Genomic DNA, 20,710 nt, shown 5'->3' with positions numbered 1-20,710 from the left:
GCTGACTGACTCACAGCTGATGCTCGGTACCGATCGGCTATGACGTCACACATCAATACTGCTCGGCGTGACGTCAGATTTTCAGTTCATTGACATGTTTGAACTTTGCAAACATCTGGTGATTGTAACTGCTCCTTCTTTGGGAGGATTACTGAGGAGGAGCCATGTTTCTGGAGAAACATGGTGAAGGGGCAGAGCCAGCTTGGGGGGGGGGGGGGGGGACCACTGAATGAGAAGACATGAGGTCACATCTGGGTCATTCTCCAGCAGAAGGAAAAACTATATGAAGATTTAATAAATGTATGAACAGCTGTGATCATCTTGTAAAACCAGAACATGAACAAGTTAAACTACAGTCCTCACCCAAAACAGCACAGTGTAAAGCAGGCTCATGATTAAATGACAGCCTCCTGAAACAGACTGTATATAGAAGATGGGAGTGATAATCGTGTCAACTCGCTGGTCAGTAAAGTCCAAGGAGTAGATGCGACTCGGGCACACTGCTATGGAGGACCACAAGAGCCGCACACATGGAAATAAAGAATTCTGTGCTTAAATAAATTGTACAATAAATTATGCATTTGTAAATTCACTATTTACAGAATTCTTTATTTCCATGTGTGTGGCTCTTGTGGTCGTCCATACGCCGCACCCTGCATAGCAGGAGCTTTTTCACAATGAGGCCGCCACAACCTGAGGCACTAATTAAAGCAGAGAACGAGAGTGTTCACCCGAGCCGTAGCTAAAAGCCTGGACCCGAGCTGGAAGGGAAAGACTCTCGCCCCATTTAAAAGAAAACAAAAAGCAGTGGTCAGTCTGAGAAAATAAGTAGAATTTTATCATTTTTCCATTTCACACAATACAGTGGAAATACACAAAACCTCCACACAGAGCAGGGATGTCAAACTCGTTTTACATCACGGGCCTGGTTTGGGCTTTAAATGGCCCAGACCAGTGAAGCTTCTCTGTCTGGGAATGCAAAAAAGTTTAACTGCACATTTAATTCCCGCAATATCTTAATATAAGGAAGAAAAAAAAGAAAAGAAATGCATACCACTCAGTTTTGCTACAAGATAAAGAAATCTGTCAGCACGAGTCTTTGGGCTTAAAAGTAAAATTACAGAAAAGTTTCTGGGAGCTCACCGAAACCTGTTAATGATTGTCGATGAAATATTTTGTAGTATTGTAGTAAACCCCCCAAACAAACAGACTGTAAAACCTGCAAAATATAGTTCAAAACCCAAAGTTTATGTCCTTCTTCAGTCTTTGCTGGGCCGATTCTGCCCCCCGGGCTTTATGTTTCACACCACTGAAGTAGAGATTGAAGAGGGGTGGAGATTAAAAAATACTTTGAACTTTCAGACGTTTTCATACCAGGAACAGAAACCAATCAATCGCGGCTGATACAAGAGAAAACATTTTATTCATTACAACCATGAAACTTGGGTTAGACCATACACACATCAGGAAAGTGTTTAATGAGGTTTTAAATCACCAGATTAAAGAATCTGTTTCCCCTCAGGCTTCTTTTTGTAACCTCAGTTTCTTTAACACACAAGCTTTGGCTGTCCATCTTCTATCTACAGTCTTTGGTTTGCAGCTTCATATTGCTGCTGTTAAGGTTCAAAATTGAGGAGGGAGAGTACAAACCAGAAGCTCTTGGTCAAACAATGATTTTTAATGAATACACACGTGTGGGAAGACAACTCTGTACGCAGACAGCAATTTATCTTCAACTTAATCAAAGCATAAACAGATTTTTATAGCATCAGGGTTTGATTTACTGACGCCCCTTCATACGTCACAGACAGGATATATACATACGTCAAATCAACACCACAATGACTTTTAAGACAGAACATCATCTTCTATTTTCATGGCCGGCACTTCCTTTCTACCTTTCAGTTCCTCTTTCTTGCCGAGATGACAAGGACGGTTCCTCTTTTACCGAGACACTTTCGCAGTTCCAATCCAGACATGACTAATCTCTCTCTCCTCTAAATAAATCTAACTCATGTGTGTGTGTCACGACCTCACATGCTCTCTGTGTCACCTCTTCACCTGTTGCACTTCTGACCTTTCACTAGACCAGAGGCTCACTGAGACTATGTGTATGTCTTCTACTAAATAAATGTTTTAACCAAGAACCTCTACTAAAACCTTAATATGAAATGACCTGATATATAAGTGTTTTGTAAGCATGTATTGCAATTCCTTCTATGTTCTAGTTTTCCCTCAGCATGTATCACCTGAACAGTCACGTCAGTGAAGCTTAAGACCTTTAAAGAACCTGAACATCAACTCAAATAAGCACAGATATGCATTGTGTACACAATAGTTATAACTGCATCTGAAATACAAAATTAACATCATCATAAACATCTTAAGGCCATCTTAAAGCTATCTGTTACATTGTTAAAGCAATGATCATACTGCAGATTATATTATTAATGCAATGGTAATAATGATGATTATTTAACAATAGCAGTAAAATAATTTCCCTGCTCCACACTGCATTGTTGAATGCGTCATTCCAGCGTGCTGAAAACCCACAGAGGCTGCTGTAAGTGTTGGAGAGCAGCTGTTTAGCATGCAGAGTGGAAAAGGAAGGCGTTGCTTTAATCTGTGGGAAATGAAGGGTGTGGAGCCACTGCAGGTGTAGTGGGTGGATGTCCAGTGGAAGAATATAACATGAGGCACGAGGAACGTGACAATATTGTTGTGTGGAGTGAATGAACAGACTGCAAACACGTCTCTCTTCTTAAAAATCTTTATTAATTATACAAGCGACACATTCAACCATCCATTTAATATTTTTATAAAATGTTCGTCTTGCTCTTTAAGTTAAAACAAAGTCGTCATCTGTTTGTGAATGAAAAAAAAAAAAAAAAATGTGAAGAAGCTTTTCACACAAACTGACCTGAAGTCAGCCGCAGAAAGAAACCATAAAAACACCTCAGAGTGCCAAAAACACCAAGACCGACGCACACTGTTAGTCCCTGTAATCACACACACACACACACACACACACACACACACACACACACACACACACGTTTGTACCACGTAAGTGATTTTAGGTTTTAATCCAACTTTTTTTTTTAACATGTGTGATTAAAATTTTCCAAACTGAGCATTAATCGGTTTGAAGACCACGCCTCCACGAGGGCCCGAGTCCGTGTGACCACGCCTTCCAGTCCGTGCCATGTGTTTTGACCTGATGAGCCCACGTTCACCTTGAATTTAAATAAAACTATACAACTGTCAAGTTTTTAAACAGACCACCTTTGTGCTGTTTGTGACGCTGCAACAGCAAACTCTGCAAACTCTTCAACTCTGTGCAGGTCGGAGTGCAATTCAGCTTCAGGATGACAAATCTAACAAGAATCTGACCTTTTATTTGCAACGTATTCCTCAGATAATCCTCAGAACAGCCACTAAATGGACCCTGCTGTTTGATAATTATGTCAGCTGAGCTTTCTATGAAGTACATTTGCCTCCAAATCCATCAAACACACTTTCACTTACTTAGGAAAACAGGTTTAAAATTGTAATTTTATTATGATATTTTCTAAAGTCTCACAGTCTCCGGGTTTAAAGTTAAAACAGACCAGTTAATGAGCTAAACGTGAGGATATTTCACACACTTCAATAAGTTAAATATATTCACCAGCCTGTCGTTTCTATTGAATTTTAAAGTTTACCCTCTGAGGGAGGAAACTCGCAGCCATTTCTGCTGAACTCTCAGACTCTTCCTGATCCTTCGCTGACAGTTTTTGGCTGTGAAATAAAGAATTTGAGGCCATCCAGTAACGAACCTTTAACAGAAGAGTCCATCCTGTGGAATACAACAGTAAAAATAAAGCTTAGCTTTGCATAAAAACTGGACATGCAGAGAACTGGAGCCTGGATCACCTGACAGCAGCGGTAAAGCCCACCAATTAAAAATGTTTTATGTGCCGGATGACTTCTTTCCCTCGATTTCATTTTTGAGGACGGGCGTTTGGACGTGGCCAGTAAAACTAACTCGGACTGCTCCCATGCCAGTTTCACTCATGATGTCATGTTCAGACTCAAGCGCATCATCTCACTGTTCTCTCTGGCATTAAATCTGCATCCACCTTTGCAGACGTGCTCCGAAACTACACACTGTTGTGGCTCCCTTATTATATACTTTTTAAACTTAAATTTAGGAAAAGTTCATATTAAGAACAGCTGTGAAATTTTATTCCCAGTTTATAATTTAAGGAGCGAAACTGTTCCTTCACATCGCTGATGGTCTGTTTACACGCGCTCTAAAGATTATGGTAACACTCCAGTCCAGCAGGTGGCGGTAACGCAGAAGACTGAACAACAAAAATGAGCAGGTACAAGCGACGCGTGTCGGAGAGGCCATGCTCGACTTAAAGCAAACACACAGACTATAAACTGGGGACTTCCCAAAGTTATCTTAAAGTCAGTGAAAATGTAACAAAATACCAAAAGTTTCAATTTAAACTAATCACCAAAAAAACCCAGAAACAACTTTCAAAACAACAAACCGCCGGCCTTCTAAAACAGCCGGGGTGGCGTGCCCGAGCGTGCCACGTGTTCAAAACCCAGAAACTGTTTTGAGATCTCGATGAGCTCGAGCCGAGAGTCAGACAGGAAGAGACACACAGACAGTGACACTTCAGAGCCAGCGGCGATTCAAGTTAAAACAAACATGGGAGCAGTTCGAGAGGTCGAAGGCTTTGCTGTGCTTCTGCTCGCATTTCATTTATCCGACTCTCACACTTTCAGTTCTGGACGGACACCTGACAACGACACCTTAAACTCATTTCTCAGTAAGACCGCAGCTCTGCGTCCAGATTTCCTCGTGAGCATCTAAATGTTTCAAAGCTGCAGGAAACCAGTAAAAATCTGTCACGCGGGAAAAATTCTTCTCACAACTATTTCTACAGCAAAGTGTCCGAACAGCTGCGGCAGATGTGCCGGTGGAGGAGTCTCCAAATGCAGAGCGCACGTCTCCCGACGTCTGCTGGAGCCGCTCAGCTGGTCTGGGTTCAGTCTCTGTAATCAATAGTTCGCCGATTTATCGATCAGCTGCAGTCGCAGCTCAGACTCTGTCTCCTGCCGTCTTGTTGTTGAGTCCCAGAGCCTGAACCACGTCCACACTGAGGCCGCTCTTCAGAGTCCTCCTCACTGAAACACACAGAAACAACGTCAGCATTACAGGAAGCTGGGGCTCAACTTTCTTCTTCATTGATTTTGATTCTTTTCACAAAACTCTTCAGAAAATCTTCAGCCCAAAAATAAAAAGTTTAAAATATCTCCTGCCTACGTCTTAGAACAGACCAAAGAGGAGGCTCGGGTGGACCAGCGACTCCCAGCTTCTGCCTGATAACAACTATTTTACTTGGAAGAAGAAAAAAAACCAGCCATTTATCTGCTCCTAGAAGAGAACGCTTCAGGAACTCGTTCCTACAGGTCTTCATAACACGTCTTTCTGTGCTATTCCACACATATTTCTCTATTATACCATCTTTCAGCCTTTTTCTCAGATTTATAGCGTAAATGTACTAATTACTCATGTAATCTGCACTAGTTTCTTGCACAGTGTCAGTTTTAGTCATGCAAATGTAAATAATCATCATCATCATCTCCTCGAATCTGAGAAGCCAGAAGCTGCAGATTTGTGAGTCTTTTGCTTTAAAACACCTCGTGAAGGTCAAACACTCCAAAAATGTTCCAATCAAAGATTGCAGTTTATCGCACTGCCGCCAAGTTACTTAGAAATGAGTCTGCAGCCTGCGAGCAGCAGTTCATCGTGTCCTGCGCTCAGCAGTAGGATGATGATGATTATCTGCTGCTGTGGACAGATTTACTGAGGAAGTGCAAACAGTGATATGAAGCTGCACAGATATCAGCTTGTTTTGGACACACAGCTGCTGTTGTGTCTCCACGCAGTCTGAACCAGACTGAAGCTCAGAGGACTCGACCTTCAGCAGGACGGGTCCCTAAACCTTAAATAACACAGCAGGGGAACGTGAGGGGCAGCCGCTTCCCCTCGCTCAGGTTTCGCTTTTCAGGTCGTCCTTTGGAAAGCAGCGTTGCGTTCGTCAGTTTAAACTGTGAGTGGAAAAAAGTGACTAAAGTAAAACAAAAAGAAGCTTTGAAGAATTCTCAAAAGCAAAAATTTAAACATGAGTGAAACCGTCTTCAGCTGTGTTTGACCAAAATCATAAAATTCACTAAAATTAAATAAACAAATACATAAACGTGAAAGATTTAAAAAAGAAAAAAAAGAAATGTGGTTTTTCTTCCGGGTGCCCCTCAGCAGGCTTCTGAAAGTTAGCCAGTTAGAAGAAAGCACGTATGGAGGGCGGAGCTTAAAGAGACAGGCGCTCATTTCAGACAGATGATGAACTACATGAGACTCATTTAAATGAAAATGCTGATTTTAAGCTAATAGACTGCTTTTGCAGAAATGCACCCTGGGAGTTGAAGTCACATAAAGCCTCGACTACACTCTGTTAGGGACGGCTGGAGACCCGAAGGCTCAGCAAAGCCAACACAGCCTAAATGCTCCGCCCACAAGTCTGCAAGGTCACAAAAAATTAGGCACGTCCTCGCACTCACCATCTGATGACGTCACAGGGAATCAATATTAAGAAGTAAATTCATACTCACGGGACTTCCTATTCAGTCGGGACCGCTTGCGGTTCTTGGGGCTGGACGATCTGCCGGAGGGATTCTGGGTAACAGACTTGACGAGTCGGTCCATGATCTCATCTGTGGCGTCGTCCTGGGAGCTCGTCTCGTCTTCTTTGGCTAAAGACATCTTGGGCGGCTCCACCCGGCCGAGACCTGAGGACCAGAACCGGAACATTAGCCACGAGCAGGAACGCGATAAGGAGCAGGGCGAGGGCGCCTGGGTGTTCCCATCCCCAGCTGCTCGAACTGGTTCAGAGTTTAGTAGTATTTATCCCAATTTTCTAACTTTCGGCTTAATTTCAGTGTGACGCAGCATCTGCCAGACTCACTAGACGTCCGAATATTTAACAGTAAAAACGAAATTAATTCAGAGCGTGCCGAAACAATCGCTCATTACGTTAGTTTATAAATGGAGTCATTATGTTGATGGAAATGTTCGGAAAAGAAAACTTTTTTTCATTTTAACCAACCAGAGTAACTCTGAATGAGCCCTGAAGGACGTTTCTACAGCGTCCGGTGGAGCGGCGCCGGCCGCTGATGGCTCTACTCAGATTTAAGCAAAAGAAAATGATTTCACTTTTTTCTCTGCAGCTCCAGCAGAGGTGAAAATATTCAATTTTTCATGCTTTCCAATAAAAAAGAAAAAGCTGATTTAGCGTGTCTGAGTTCAAATCACGACGCAGTCACATTTTTCTGCGTCCTCACTCCGATGACATCAAAATGTGGGGAATGTCGTGCTGCAGACCGGATCTCTATGTCTGATTTTACTGGTTGAACGCTCATTTCTAGCAAAAGCAGCACGAGCCTGACGGCCTTAAAGTTAAACTGATGCCGGAGGTGAACGTGGCGCTGACAGTCAGTTATTGTGGGAGTCGTGTGGAGGTGAAGAAAGCTGCTGGTCTTACTGCGGACGGCTCGGGAGCGCCTCAGGCCTCTCTGATCACAGTTCAGGGTGCTGCTGCGACTGATCAGCAGGTTCTTCATGTTCTCATGCTCCTCCTCCTGATCTTGGTCTGCCTCCGCTGCCATAGAAACGGGGGACGGGCTGTCCGGACGTGACACCGCCCCTGAAAACTTCTCCGTCTGAGCACGGGAGAAAGAGGATAAGCCCACTTTAGAATATAATATCTGTAAACAGTGATTTAATCTCTAGATTGTAAATGTTTTCTTTTATTCCTCTCTGTTCAACAGTGAATTCTGGTGGCATCCTCTAAGGATCGAAGAAGCGTCACAAACTGCAGTTCCTCGAGTGGCCACTGGAGGCATACTCCAAAAGTGAGTCACTCCCCATAGACTTCCATGTTAAAATATCCAACTTTACAGCAGAGTTAAACGCATTTACAGCCTGCTGCAGAAAAATGTTTTGGTCTGTGAAGCTGATTTCCTCCTTTGCAATAATCACACAGGCAGTAAACTGATTTATACCTCGTCCATTTGAATTTAATTAAAGCCTGAAGATGGAGGCGTGGCGGCTCTGATTGAGAGGTGTGTTTGCAGTGGTTTAAATTGTACTGAAAGATCATCCGAGAAGTTCAGTGAGATTCAACCATTATGTGAATCTGCTATTTAAAAACTACAAACCTGGGAAGCTAGAAGTCTGTGGGCTTTGGTGCCGTTCTCTAATTAATACAAATATTTGATATTCTATGTAGATAACGGTGTTAACTGATTGGCACTGGCTTAAATCAAGTAACTCAGATTTTGTGATTCTGTTGCCGCTGACCTCTGACATGCAGGGGAGAGTCTTACCTCGGTGATCATCTTTCCTCGCGTCTTGGTGCGCTCTCGGTGAACTGCGCGTTTCCGTTTGATGGTGAGCACTCGCTCTCTGGTGGTGCGATATTCCAGAGCGAACTCGCTGATGATCCGACAGAAATTTGTCACCTTGACGTCTCTGACCGAAGAAGACGGCTGACCCAGGAACAGCAGGAAGGAGTGGAACCTGGAGGAGGAGGTGGTCAGTGCATCATCGTGCCGAGGACAGTGTGTGTGTGTGTGTGTGTGTGTGTGTGTGTGTGTGTGTGTGTGTGTGTGTGTGTGTGTGTGTGTGTGTGTGCGCGCGCATGCTGATGTGTCACCTGTTGATGACTCTCCTGTGGACGACCTTCAGGATGATGATCCTCTGCGTGCAGTCCTTCAGGAAGTCCGTTAGTTTGTTCTTCAGCGCCGCTTTGGTTTCATGTTTGGCCACCACCTTCAGGTTGTCCCATGATGCTTTGCAGCGTCTCTCAAGCTGGACCAGGTTCTCCGATAGCAGCTCAAAGTCCACCTGGAGAAAAAAGTAAACTAGTCAGCACCGGGCGATTTTACATCAGGGCGGCGTGAAGGTGAGAAGGACTGAACTGTACTTTGGCCGAGCGGGTGATGGCGGGGATCTCAGAGTAGACGTCAGAGGATTCTGGGTAATTTTCCACCACCAGGTTACAGGTGTGATGAAGCAGAGACTGACGGTGAACCGTGTCCTTCACCTCCACCACTTTCTCCAGGTAACTCAGCTCAAAGCCTTTAGCCTGCGCACACACACGCACACACAGATTCAGAGGACGACGTTTGATCTCCGCCTGAAATCTCCAATCTTGACTCTTTGTTTAGAGGAATAACAAACTGGCCCTCGCTGTCAGAGATACGTTTGGATGTAAACAAAGCACCGTGCACGTGTTTGAGATTCTTACCCATCACAGAGGCGTCTCATTGGCCAGATCTAAGATCCCAGACGAACTACCGCTTGAAGACACGCAACCATGGTAACCAAACCCCACCCATGACATGATCCAAGTAATGATTAGCACATGTGAAAAGTACACTACACCCAGTAAAGTAAAGATACTTGAACTAATAGATCATCACCATCCAGCAGTGTCTGTTGTGACACAGGTCACTACTGCATTGCATTGTGGGATATTATATTACAACATTCCCACAGAAATAGCTTGGACGTGGTGTAGTGTCCAGCAAAACAGCCCTGCAGCGCTCTAACTGTTCTTTGTGACTTCAGCGAGGTCAAACAGCTGGGATCACTTCCTGGGATCTGTTTTTCTGACTCCACTGATTTATCAATGATAAATTAGTACATCAGAGGATTTGAATAAATACATATGTGCAGGCTTTTTAAAGGCCTGATTCAGAGTGCCAGCACGTGGAAATAAAGCTTAAATCAAGCTCTTTCAACCTGATTTTATCTCACTTTTAATAACGTGCAAATATATAAACACAAATGAAAGCTTCAGCCGAAAGTCCGTTTGAGAGCACAAACCTCCCTCTTGACACAGTACCGCAAAATCTGAGCTTTCCCTTTAGAAATGTAAAATGCTGCTGTGTATTTATTCTAGCTTGGTTTGCTAGTCTGTAACCTTTACAGTTTAAACTGTGCTGTCATGATGATGAGGAAGATGGCGACGACATCCTAACAGCGCCTTCAATCCCCTTCTGTTAGGGCAGCAAACACGATGCACAGCCTCTGGAACAGCCCTGCTGTGGTTTATGTTCAGTTCTCTTTGATGTGATAAAGTGAGGAGGACAGCAGCTGTTAGCAGACCTGCTGCTACATCCTTTTTAATCAGCCATTCAATATTTTAAGCCCTGGTTCATTTACTGTCACAGATCATAAAACTCTTCCTAAACACCGATGTATTCAGTTTTTATAAAGAAGTCGGGGAATAAACATCTGCTTCCATCTTCCTGTGAGTAACCGTGCATACAGCCTGTCTGTGAACAGCAGGGTGCAGTGAAGGAAACGTGAGGCTGTGGCTCTCGTGTTGTGTAGCAGCTGCTGTCGGCTCAGATTGAAGCACCGCTGACCTCCCTGCTGCTGACTGGCTGCAGTCAGAGTGCTGTCACATGTCGCTGAACCACCAGGGAAAAGTGTTTTTAACCTGACAACCACACTACTCTGTGCAGCAGCTGTTCAGTTTATTTGGATACGTCTGGAATATGTTATCACTGCCTGCTGCAGCAGTAAAATCCCTCATATGCAAGTATGTTTACTTTAATGACGTGTACAAACTGCACGTGAGTTTTTCTAACCATGGAGAGATTCACATTTCCTGCTGCGAGAGTTGAGTTTCTACACCTCTTGTCATGTGTGTGTTTGTCTATTTAGACAGCTTTGTGGGTACAGTTAGGATTGTGTTAGGGTGAGGCTGAGGGTTAGGCTGAGCGGCTAGGGAAAGCATTATGTCCTCACTAGGATATCAAACTAGAATGTGCGTGCGTGCGTGGGGTTGGGTCCCTCCTCACGTTGGAGCTGTTGAGGAAGTTTCCGATGGCGAGCAGCGTCGCCAGGATTCTCCTGAAGGTCTGATTGGAGGCGAGCTGCTCCATGCCGAGCTTCAGGTCAAACAGCGGTTCGGCTATCTCCTGCAGGGGCGACACAGTCACAGGCTCAGCATTGCAGTATAACAGCCTAACTATAATCAGATCCAGTTTTTCTGTAATCTTGCTGAGCTGAACTCAGGTGACTTTCAGGTGTAAATCTTCTAATGATCTGCAATCAGCTCGCTTACCTTCTCCAGAGCCTCGTAGTTCAGTTTGAAGGCCCAGAGCTGAAGGCGGGGGGTCAGGCCATTGATGGAGGCCAGGGTGAGCAGGAACTGCTCTGCTGTGCCCAGAGGGAGGTCGGGATTGGCGAGCTGAGCCTCCTGGATCTTCTGCTTCTCCTCCTCTGTGGGGGTCATGGTCAGGATCTTCTGCTCAGGACAGAGAGAGGGCCCATAGCGTTAAAGTTGAAGATGAAACAGCAGATGGATCAGACTGTGATCCGTCCGCACACAGGAAGTCACCCCTACCTCGATGCCCTCTTTGCTAATGGCGAACTCGTCGAAGCTGAGAATGGCCGACTTGATGACGTGGATCGCTGGCAGGACGGTCATACCGATGTTGATGGCGTTACTCCTCTTTGAGTCCAGAACCAGAATCTCAGTCTTCTTGGTCTCCGGTCCTTTCTGCACACAAGCGACATGTTAGAAACGCGACGAGTGCGACAGTTTTCCCGCTCAATAATTCCTCCTCCAGCTTTGGAAGAGAGCCGCTCGAGCGCGACTAGCAGTGTCAGCGCTTCCTGTGATGTCATAAAGTTACACAGTAACACTTCTTAACAATCATCACTTTTAATGGTAAACTGATAATTGGTTAAACTAAACACACTGATCATGTTCATTTTCTGTTTAGTATTCACTGCTTGTTTAATTTGTGGTTTGAGTTGAAACATTAAGTGTAAAAGTGAAGGGATTTTACAGCCCGCTGGAGCCCCCTGGTGGTCAAACTGTGGCAGACCGCTTTAAATGAGCTCGTATGTGTTTGACATTGGATACTCTTTCTGCAGCCCGCCTTTTTACAGCCTCTCGAGTGCATCTCATTTTGCTCTCTGTGGGTCTCAGGCAGGGTTTTAAGTTTTTTTTTAAGAGAATCTATCATCCACCCACCTTGGTTACAGGGAGCTCCTTGCCTTTGGACTCAAACAGATGCTCGAGGCGGGCGGTGTCCACCGCCACCTTATCCAGAGACGCCCAGACCGTCCCCCGACCGAAGCGACACTTCTTCGGTCCGTCTGCCTGCTTCAGCTCCTTCCAGAACAGCTTCACCGTCTTCTTCTTCTTCTGAGAGGCCTCAAGAAGAGGAGGAGGGGGGACACCTGGTGGAGGTGGAGGAGGAGGGGGTGCGAGGCCTCCTGGTGGAGGAGGTGGAGGAGGAGGGGGTGCAAGACCTCCCGGTAGAGGAGGTGGAGGAGGAGGGGGAGGAGCCCCCGGCATGCCAGGAGGGGGAGGAGGAGGGGGAGGGATTCCAGAGAGGGTGAAGGATGAAGCGGAGCTGTCGAAGGTGTCTATGTCCAGGACGTCGATGTCCTCCTCGTCCAGCAGGTCAGAAAAGTCCAGGTCCTTGATGCGTAGGGCGGCGGCGCTCGGCTGCAGCTGGTCCCAGGCGTCGTTGGAGCTGCCGGGGCCTAGCGGGGTCATCTGGGTGGTGTCCAGACTGGCGGCGTGCGCCTCGGTGTCGATGCTGCTCTGGTGCCGGATGTAACGCTTCTGATGGTGGATGGAGACACATTTATCAGCTTTACGTTCAACCTTCAAACTGCACACATGAGCCAAAACATGATGCGGCCCCGCAACTCCACCTGCTCTTTAGCACCAACGTGAAGCCAGCGGGCCTCAAACTGGAGCCACTGATGCAGGCGGGTGTGGGAGGGGCTACAACAAGAAAGCAGCACCACTTTAATAAAACAGAGGAGCTGCAGAAGCATGCTCTCTGTTATTATTGCATGTCATGACTTGTAGAATAAATTTCATGAACAGCAAACGCTGATTTGTTCTGCTCGCCATGAACGTCGTGTCTCAGAAATGACCTCAGCACTCGTTACAGGAACTCTGCTGAGCTCCTCACGACATTTCAGAGAATCTCTAGAGTCCTGTTGGAGAAGTTCAGCTCCTCACCTGAATGTTCTCATAGACCCAAGAAACTCTACTTATCCAGACCATCAGGTTTTGGCTCATGCCTGTACAGTAACTCGGTGCATCAACTAAAACCCGATTCACTTTAAAGATAGATGCAGATAAGTGACTAAAGAACGAAGGATAAACCGAGTACAGAAACACTGCTTTTAAAAACCTGCGGATCCGCAGAGAAGAAGAAGAAAAACATCTGCAGACAGAATAACGTCCTTCATGTTCTGACCTGTTCTTCAGCCAGTCGGGCTCGTGCCGCCTGCGTTGAGCCTTCCAGACTCTCCAGCTCTGCCCTGCGGGAGGCGCTGCTCTCGTTGGAGGTGGAGGACTCTGCCGAGCGCGCTTTGAAGCTGGACAGACGCTCAGTCACACGACCCCGAGCAGCCACATCGTCACCTGATGGGAAAGGGAACGAAATCACAAAAGAACAGAAGAACGTTTTTGCAACTTTATTTATTGTCATAATATTAATAAAGTCTGGGATGTGCAGCGAGCTGCAGAAAAGCGGCTCTCTCACCAGGCACGAAGCTCCTCTCTTCTTCATTGGTGTCTGCAGCTGCAGAGGGGCTCATGGGTCCCGTCTTTGAGTAGAGCATGTCGAGCATGAACTTTGTGTCGTTGGATAACGTGCTGCCCTGTCGCTGCACAAGCGGTGCTGCAGACAAAAACACTGGTTTTTAAGTTTATGCCAACAGACTGATTCAGGAGAAGATGTCCTGCAGTTCCTGTCTCTGCCTGTAGAGGGCAGCTGTAGGCTCTCACCTGGGTCATCCTGGGAGTCTGAATGTCCGTTTGTTTCCAAACTGCTTGATGTTGAGTCTGAACACACACACGAAGCAGAAGAGTGGCTGTCAGCTCACACATTCACTTAATCTGGAGTCACAGGAGCAGCATTAACACCATCACACAGTAACAGAACCACGTGTACATCAGGAGGCTGTGTGCAGCTCTCTGACTGTAATGTGAAGCTTTACCGTGACGTGACGGCACTTCGGCTGCGCCCTCGTCCGCTGTCCCCTCCAAAGTTGACGTTACGGCATCATCAAGTGAGGGCAACTTAATCTCGCTCAAGTCTTTAGTTTTTCGCTTCCTCTGCCACTGTTGGGCAGCCAGGATGCGCAGGAAGGAGTCTCTGAGAAAAGAGAGAGAGGAGAGGGGGGAAGGGATTAGACCTGATCCCAGACTTCGAGGCTGCTTTGAGGAGCCGGGAGGCAAACTCTGGACTTCTCGCGTCAAGTTAAAGAGGACCTTTTCAGTCTCTTCTCTTATTTCCCCGTCTTCTTCTGATCGTTGCACTTTTGGACGATCATATTAAACAAAGGTTTGGCCAAAGTTTCAAATAAATAGGTCAACATATTTAAAAGCTCAGGTGCTACTTATGGAGGTTTGCCAATCAGGAGGCAAATTTAAGTGGAAAAGGTCCCCCTTAAGTTACTTTAATACCGAATCATCGCAGTCAAACTGATCTCAGATTCATTTTTATTCTCAACTGCAAACCAAACCAGATTAAACACCAGCAATTAGACTCCACCCAGAGTTACAAAAGACAAAACCAAACCAAACTCAGGACCGGAGGACGCGGTCAGCCCCACCACCAGCAACACACCCCTCCCCCCACATCCGCAGCACTGAAACATCCCACCGGTGCAGATTTATGACTTTAATATGTCAGGATTTGGACGGACCGCTGAGCCGCGGAGCCAACAAACACACACAAACCCAAACACATAATTTTTATATGGTGTTTTTATTATTCAGTTGTTCTTGGCCACCAAAGAATCTCTTCTCATTTCAGCGTTCAGAGGTCCGCGCTAATTTAACATTTTCTAGTTAATTTTATGAAATGAGACGCTCTTTGGTCACATGAGGGGGTCAGTGTGGATGCATGGTAATCATAATGTGTCTGTTTGTGACAGCGTGCAGTTTCCTCATCGATGACTGGTTCTACAAAAAAAAAAAAAAAAAAAGAAAAAAAAAAAGCTGTGAGTAGGAGAGACTCACAAAACGATTGGTCCCAAAGTTGGAGCCGGCGATGGGCTCCTCTAAGAAAAGTCATATTTAGATAAAAGTGGAGCAGAAGCAGGAGACGCTTCTGAAAAGTCCAAACCACCTTCCAAACATAACCGACTGTGTTACTGCTGAAAACAGGGCCGTGTGGGCTGTTTTCTCACTCTTTGTGGTTGTTTTGCATCTTTTATCTGAGGTCACTTCGTACAGAGACACGGGGGTCCTTGGTTATCGCTGCCCATCCACGCCTGTAGTCACTTTGAAAGCATAAAGAGTATTTTGTAACGTTTCCGTAAAATGTGCAGAAACTTTGCATTAGTTACATATTCAGACAGAAATATTATTATATCATCTTTGATTAGTTTAAAGTCTTTAATAGTGGCAGAGATTTGGAGGCGTCTTAAGAGGTTTCTCTCAGCCAAGTGGAGAGAAACACTTCTTACGTGAGAAATTGTTTTTACACAAGTTTTAGCTGCAAGCATACTGAAAAGTATGCTATACCATGTATATCAATACACATGTAGTTAGCTTATTTGTACCAGTACAGTGCAGTACAGTGGAGTGGAGAGCGGTACTTTTGGAGATGGAGCGGGTCCAGGTCCGGGGGACCGCAGAGCTGCCGGGTTCGGCTCTGCGATCGACGATCTGGGCTTCACGTCTGTGTTTAGTGGCTGCAGCTGCCTCCCAAAAATCACACAGCTACATTTTTGCTTCACTTTATGAGTTTCTATTGTTCTGGTCTGAACCACAGGAGGACAACAGATCCAGACCAGGACCAGGACCAAGAGAAAACTACAGCAGGGTTTGTGTGCTGGGAAATAGATAATCTACATTTAGCACAGAGATACTGGAGGCTTTGCTTGTGCTTCTCATTTGTGTGAGACTTGAGCTGAGAACATTAGAGACGGCGTCACTTTGAGCTTCTTTGATCCGTTGCTGCACATCCTGCTGCAAAATGTGACCCCGCAGCAGCTAAAGACCCTGACATGCACACAGACTGCATGCAACATGTGACAATGCATGAATGCATCCAACGCATGTTTCCATGCTACATCCCGCTGCTACAAACAAGCTTCAGCTTTCTTTGAAGGAATCCATGTCCATCTACTCTGAGCGTTTCCTTTTACAGTGCTGCTTTCTCTCTTTGGTCAGTCGACACAGAACGGCAGCCATCGTTGGCTGAAAGATCACGACGAGACCGTGCACGGCGTCATTACACCGAACGACATCGGCACGATTCTTTCACGCCGGTCGCCTCGTTTGAAAACCCAAAATGACATAAAAGCAGCAGCCTTAAATCTGCATTAAGGGAGTTTAAATGTCACTCAGACAGCGTCATAACACACAACCCAACCCACTGAGGTGATGCAGTCCAACACACACACACACACACACACACACACACACACACACACACACACACACACACACACGGGTGAGTTACCGTCACTTTGAATCACATGAATTAATCACTTCCCGTTGACTCACCTTTACTCCAAACTACAAAGAGTCCTAAAGTTGATTTCAGTGATGACACACACAACCCAAACACAATCACCAGAGCCCGACAACCATCCCTGCAACTCCCAGCATGCAGTGGGGCTGCACCAGTACTTACTCAAACTTCCTCAGCACCGGCTTGTCCTGATTTACATTACAGTCAATTGGGCTGTAGAGACACAATACACATCTGAGCATGACACACGCACACACGCACACCAGCAGGCTTTCATCATCCTGTTCAGGCAGCAGTTGCATGCTGGTAACCGGCTACTTTAACGTAAAACCTGCTGACAGGTGCTCAGCTGCATAAAAACCCTTAAAGGAGCCCCTTCAAAGTCAGACTTCTGTATCTGTGGCCCAGCTTCTAACAATGAGACAATCCAGAGAATCACGTAAAAAAGCAGAAACCGAAACCAAACAAATAGAGCCTGAAAAGAAAAGTGTTCAGCACTGAGAGATGAATGAGGTCAGTTAAAGGTTCCCCTCCCTTATCGAAGCACCTGAATCCAGCCTGATGTACAAAAGTGTTACTAGTCAAAGACTCATTTTATGCAGCTGAACACCAGACTGACGACTACAGACACACAGGACGATGAGGAGGAGCAGGAGGAGACGTGTACTTACCAGAGGAGCTCCTCATCCTCCCCAGAGCTGGGAGAGGAATAAAAGGAGACGGGAAAAAAAAAAAAGGAGCAGGAATTTTGGAGGAGAGACAAACAGACAACACATTATAATGTTATAACTGAAAGAGGAAGTGCGCCGAGAGTAAAGAGTAATAACGGCGAGAGCGAAGACGCTGCGGCTGAACTTTTTACCGTCTGCAGCCCTTCTTACTGCATCGTCACAGTTTTTATCAAACTGAAAATCAGAGCCAAAAATCATCTTTGACAAAAAAAAACTAAAAGAAAAGGTAACGAGACAACAACAACTTAAACATGGAAGAAAAAGTTCAACTAAAATGATCCAAAAAGATAAAAACGTCAGATTTTAAAAGATCGCAATAAAGATGATAACAGATAAGATAAAGAAACAGTCCTAAAAAAGTATCGTTTTAGAAAGAAATAAAAACAACGTCAGGAAATTATCCAGGAAAACTGACATAATCCATCTCAAAATAATAATTACATTTTCCATAAAATTATCTGGATGCTCTATACACGGGATTGAACGGGAAAACATCAGCCAGGAATTTAAACACAGAATATAATCAAGTTTTTATAAAAGAAAAATAATGAAGGTCACAGATTAAAATAACCCACAAAGTTCCAGAGCAACGCTGGACCATTTAAAAGGCTAAACCTGATCCCTCCTGCAGTGATGACCCTGCACAGCGATGCCAGAGACGCGTGGTTTAACCGTCCGTTAAACAAACAAACAGAAAAAAACAGAGCGCCCCCCCCAAAAATCAACTGATTCACTTACTTCGCTTTAGTTTTGGGCTCCGTCTTGTTGTCGAGCTGCTGCAGATTCGACTGGGAATTCTCGCGCAGAGAGAGATCTGGCGAGGATGGACTGTAACACACACACACACAGAAGAGAGTGAGACTGCTTTAAAAACATTGCTCTCTGCCAGTTCATTCCACCACTGCTGTGTGTGTGTGTGTGTGTGTGTGTGTGTGTGTGTGGCTCCACGTCTGCAGCGACCATCAAGAAAATCAGTGCTACTGTCAGCGTCTGGCTGGTCAGTGAGGAACATGTGACCAGATGTTAGATGAACCCTTAATGAGTTCCTGTTACAGCAGGTTTTTCACAGAGCTGTGTGGACAGCAGAGTGGATGTGAGTAAGACTGAAAGCTAAAAGTTCAGCTACACCAGTTTACACAATAGTTGCCTTAAGCTTGTGTGGTATGAGAAATATACATGATAGTGAGAAACGCATGTTATTGGTCTGTGATTTTGCAACAAAACGTAAAATAAATAATGACAGTGATTGTGAATCCTAAAGGGACTGAAGGCATGGCAGCGGACAGAGTGCTGCAGGGAGCACGAGCATGACTGCAGAGTGTTTGTTAGTCGACAGCAGACAGGCAGGAGTCCTGGTTGCAGGTTTGAGGTCGGTCTCAGTGCTACAGACCTGCAGTCGGCCCGATGCTCCTCAGAGATGGAGCTGGTTTTGGAGAAGAACCTGGACTTCCTGCTTAGACCCAGAGACGACATGTGGTGGCTGAGGAAAGAGCGACTCCTAGTGGTCAAGATGCAGGACAGCACAGCGAGGGAGAGAGAGAGAGAGGGGGGAGGGAATCGGTGGTTAAATCAGAGACAGAACCGACACCAAGACACCCAGATGAGGGGGGAAAAAAAACAAAAAACCCCAAACAGAAAAAGAGCCCGAGATAAGAGGAAGAAAAAACATAACCAGAGGTGAGAGAAGGCGTCCACGGTGGTGTGATTTGTTGAAAATCACCACAACTGGAAAATCCTCCTGATTATTCTGCCATCATGACAATAATCACCTTTAAAAATATTTACACCCGTTTTTAAAATCAAACCAGTCACTTAACTAAAACAAGAAAACTTAGAATGTTTAGGCCAGCGGTGGGGATCTCCAGGCCTCGAGGGCCGGTGTCCTGCAGGTTTTAGATCTCACCCTGGGTCAGCACACCTCAATCACATGATTAGGCCTCTGGAGAACTTCAAGACATGTTGAGGAAGTCATTTAGACATTTAAATCAGCTGTGTTGGATCAAGGACACATCTAAAACCTGCAGGACACCGGCCCTCGAGGCCTGCAGTTTCTCCAGGCGGTGGTACATGTTCAAATAAGGACCACATGAAGAACAGGATGCAACGTTTCCCAGCAAAACATTCCTCTGCAGTGACAGGATCGCTGCTCCTCACGTCAGCTGTTTTCAGTGTTTCTGTTGTTATGGCTGATTGGTGTTTAGATTATAATATAGATCATGACGGTTTCACGAACTCGAACAAGTCTTGGTTGTGAACCCAGAATGACTGAAACCAGTTTCCCCTCTGGCTCTGCAATGACTAAAACACGACTAACATTCAACCTGCTGGCGTCCCTTTAAACGCCCGTTTCTGCAGAGGCCAAACACGAGCAGAAAGGTTTACCCGCTGAGGACAAACATTCCTGCTGATTGAACTCACAGAAAAGCTGCTTCCAAACAAAACACGCCCCCCGTCTTCCCCCCTCCTCGCTCCGTCTGTCGGGCTAAACTTGGTAAACTGAGCAGCGGGAGAAGGCGACGGCGCAGACCACAGCACCCGAGGGAGACGCAGTCTGACCGCTGCCTCCGATTAACAGCCGACACGGCGTTTGACCTGCAGGAGAGTCACGATTGCAGGAAGGACTTCAGGTCGTTTCCTCCCACAAACCTGCAGAAAAGCACGCTTGCACATCTGAACCTTCGCTACTGCCTCGATTTCAGGTTTCTACTTGGGCTCCGTTTAGCGAAACGTCTGGAGCTGTTGAATGTTATACTAGCTCTCACTGATTCGTCTAATTGATTATTAATGATCAGAATCAGGAGGTAAAGGTCACGAGCAGAGTGAACTCACGGGCTTGGCGGCGTTTTTGTTCCCTGCTCCGTGTCCACAGTGCCGTTGGGGGACATGTGGGGCGGCAGCGGAGATTCTGTCCGGGATCCGGACGGACTGGAGGAGGAGCTGCTGTGCTCGGAGGCCAGCGGGGACGAGGCCCTGCTGCCGAGACCTGCCGTGGGGCTCGGGGAGGAGATGACCGGGGAGACGGTGGGAGACGCAGCGGGGGAGACTGTGGGAGACGCAGCGGGGGAGGTGGCTGGTGACACTGAGGAGTTGACAGAAGATGACAAGAAGAGGGTAGGAGTGGTTGGGGCGGTGGAGGGAGATGAGGACGTGGGCGAGGTGCGGGCGTTGAGAAGATTCTGACTGGACAAGTGGCGGCGGCCCCTCGATCCATCCTGCTCGCCGGTCGCCAACTTTCGTCTCTCTTTACGTAGGAGGGGGGAGGAGTCATCCACCTCACCGTCTTCGTACTTCAGAGTATTCTGCACACACGCGCACACACACACACACACACACACACACACACACACACACACACACACACACACACACACAGAAAGACT

The 20,710-nt window shown here is 46.1% G+C and overlaps 1 protein-coding gene across 7 annotated transcripts in view; it reads right to left on the bottom strand.

Moving 5' to 3' along the window:
- Positions 1-2,756: 2,756 nt before the first annotated feature.
- The window catches only part of fhod1 (formin homology 2 domain containing 1), a 52,211-nt gene continuing 34,257 nt past the window's right edge, over positions 2,757-20,710 (bottom strand). For 2 of the 7 annotated variants that reach the window (XM_086296693.1, XM_086297210.1), the window contains 19 exons: positions 20,160-20,629; positions 18,721-18,828; positions 18,069-18,158; positions 17,271-17,297; positions 16,762-16,812; positions 14,111-14,268; positions 13,899-13,955; positions 13,654-13,791; positions 13,366-13,532; positions 12,117-12,716; positions 11,481-11,636; positions 11,199-11,381; positions 10,933-11,052; positions 9,045-9,206; positions 8,775-8,965; positions 8,446-8,638; positions 7,602-7,779; positions 6,673-6,849; positions 2,757-5,184 (listed from right to left, as the gene is read on the bottom strand). In XM_086296693.1, coding sequence (XP_086152819.1) covers positions 5,099-5,184; positions 6,673-6,849; positions 7,602-7,779; positions 8,446-8,638; positions 8,775-8,965; positions 9,045-9,206; positions 10,933-11,052; positions 11,199-11,381; positions 11,481-11,636; positions 12,117-12,716; positions 13,366-13,532; positions 13,654-13,791; positions 13,899-13,955; positions 14,111-14,268; positions 16,762-16,812; positions 17,271-17,297; positions 18,069-18,158; positions 18,721-18,828; positions 20,160-20,629 — 3,312 coding nt within the window. In that variant the 3' untranslated portion in view covers positions 2,757-5,098. The remainder of the gene's footprint in view (positions 5,185-6,672; positions 6,850-7,601; positions 7,780-8,445; positions 8,639-8,774; positions 8,966-9,044; positions 9,207-10,932; positions 11,053-11,198; positions 11,382-11,480; positions 11,637-12,116; positions 12,717-13,365; positions 13,533-13,653; positions 13,792-13,898; positions 13,956-14,110; positions 14,269-16,761; positions 16,813-17,270; positions 17,298-18,068; positions 18,159-18,720; positions 18,829-20,159; positions 20,630-20,710) is intronic. The other 5 variants (XM_086296781.1, XM_086296955.1, XM_086296864.1 and 2 more) reach the window with 5 other exon arrangements.

Source organism: Aulonocara sp. 'chitande type north' Nkhata Bay, linkage group LG1 (assembly GCF_057382095.1).
Source record: "Aulonocara sp. 'chitande type north' Nkhata Bay isolate Kocher_YH1m ecotype deep benthic linkage group LG1, A_spYH_male_GT1.1, whole genome shotgun sequence".
In the NCBI taxonomy this organism is placed as follows: domain Eukaryota; kingdom Metazoa; phylum Chordata; class Actinopteri; order Cichliformes; family Cichlidae; genus Aulonocara; species Aulonocara sp. 'chitande type north' Nkhata Bay.
The sequence above is the reverse complement of the archived record's forward strand: the minus strand, read 5'-3'. Positions and strand labels throughout refer to the sequence as shown.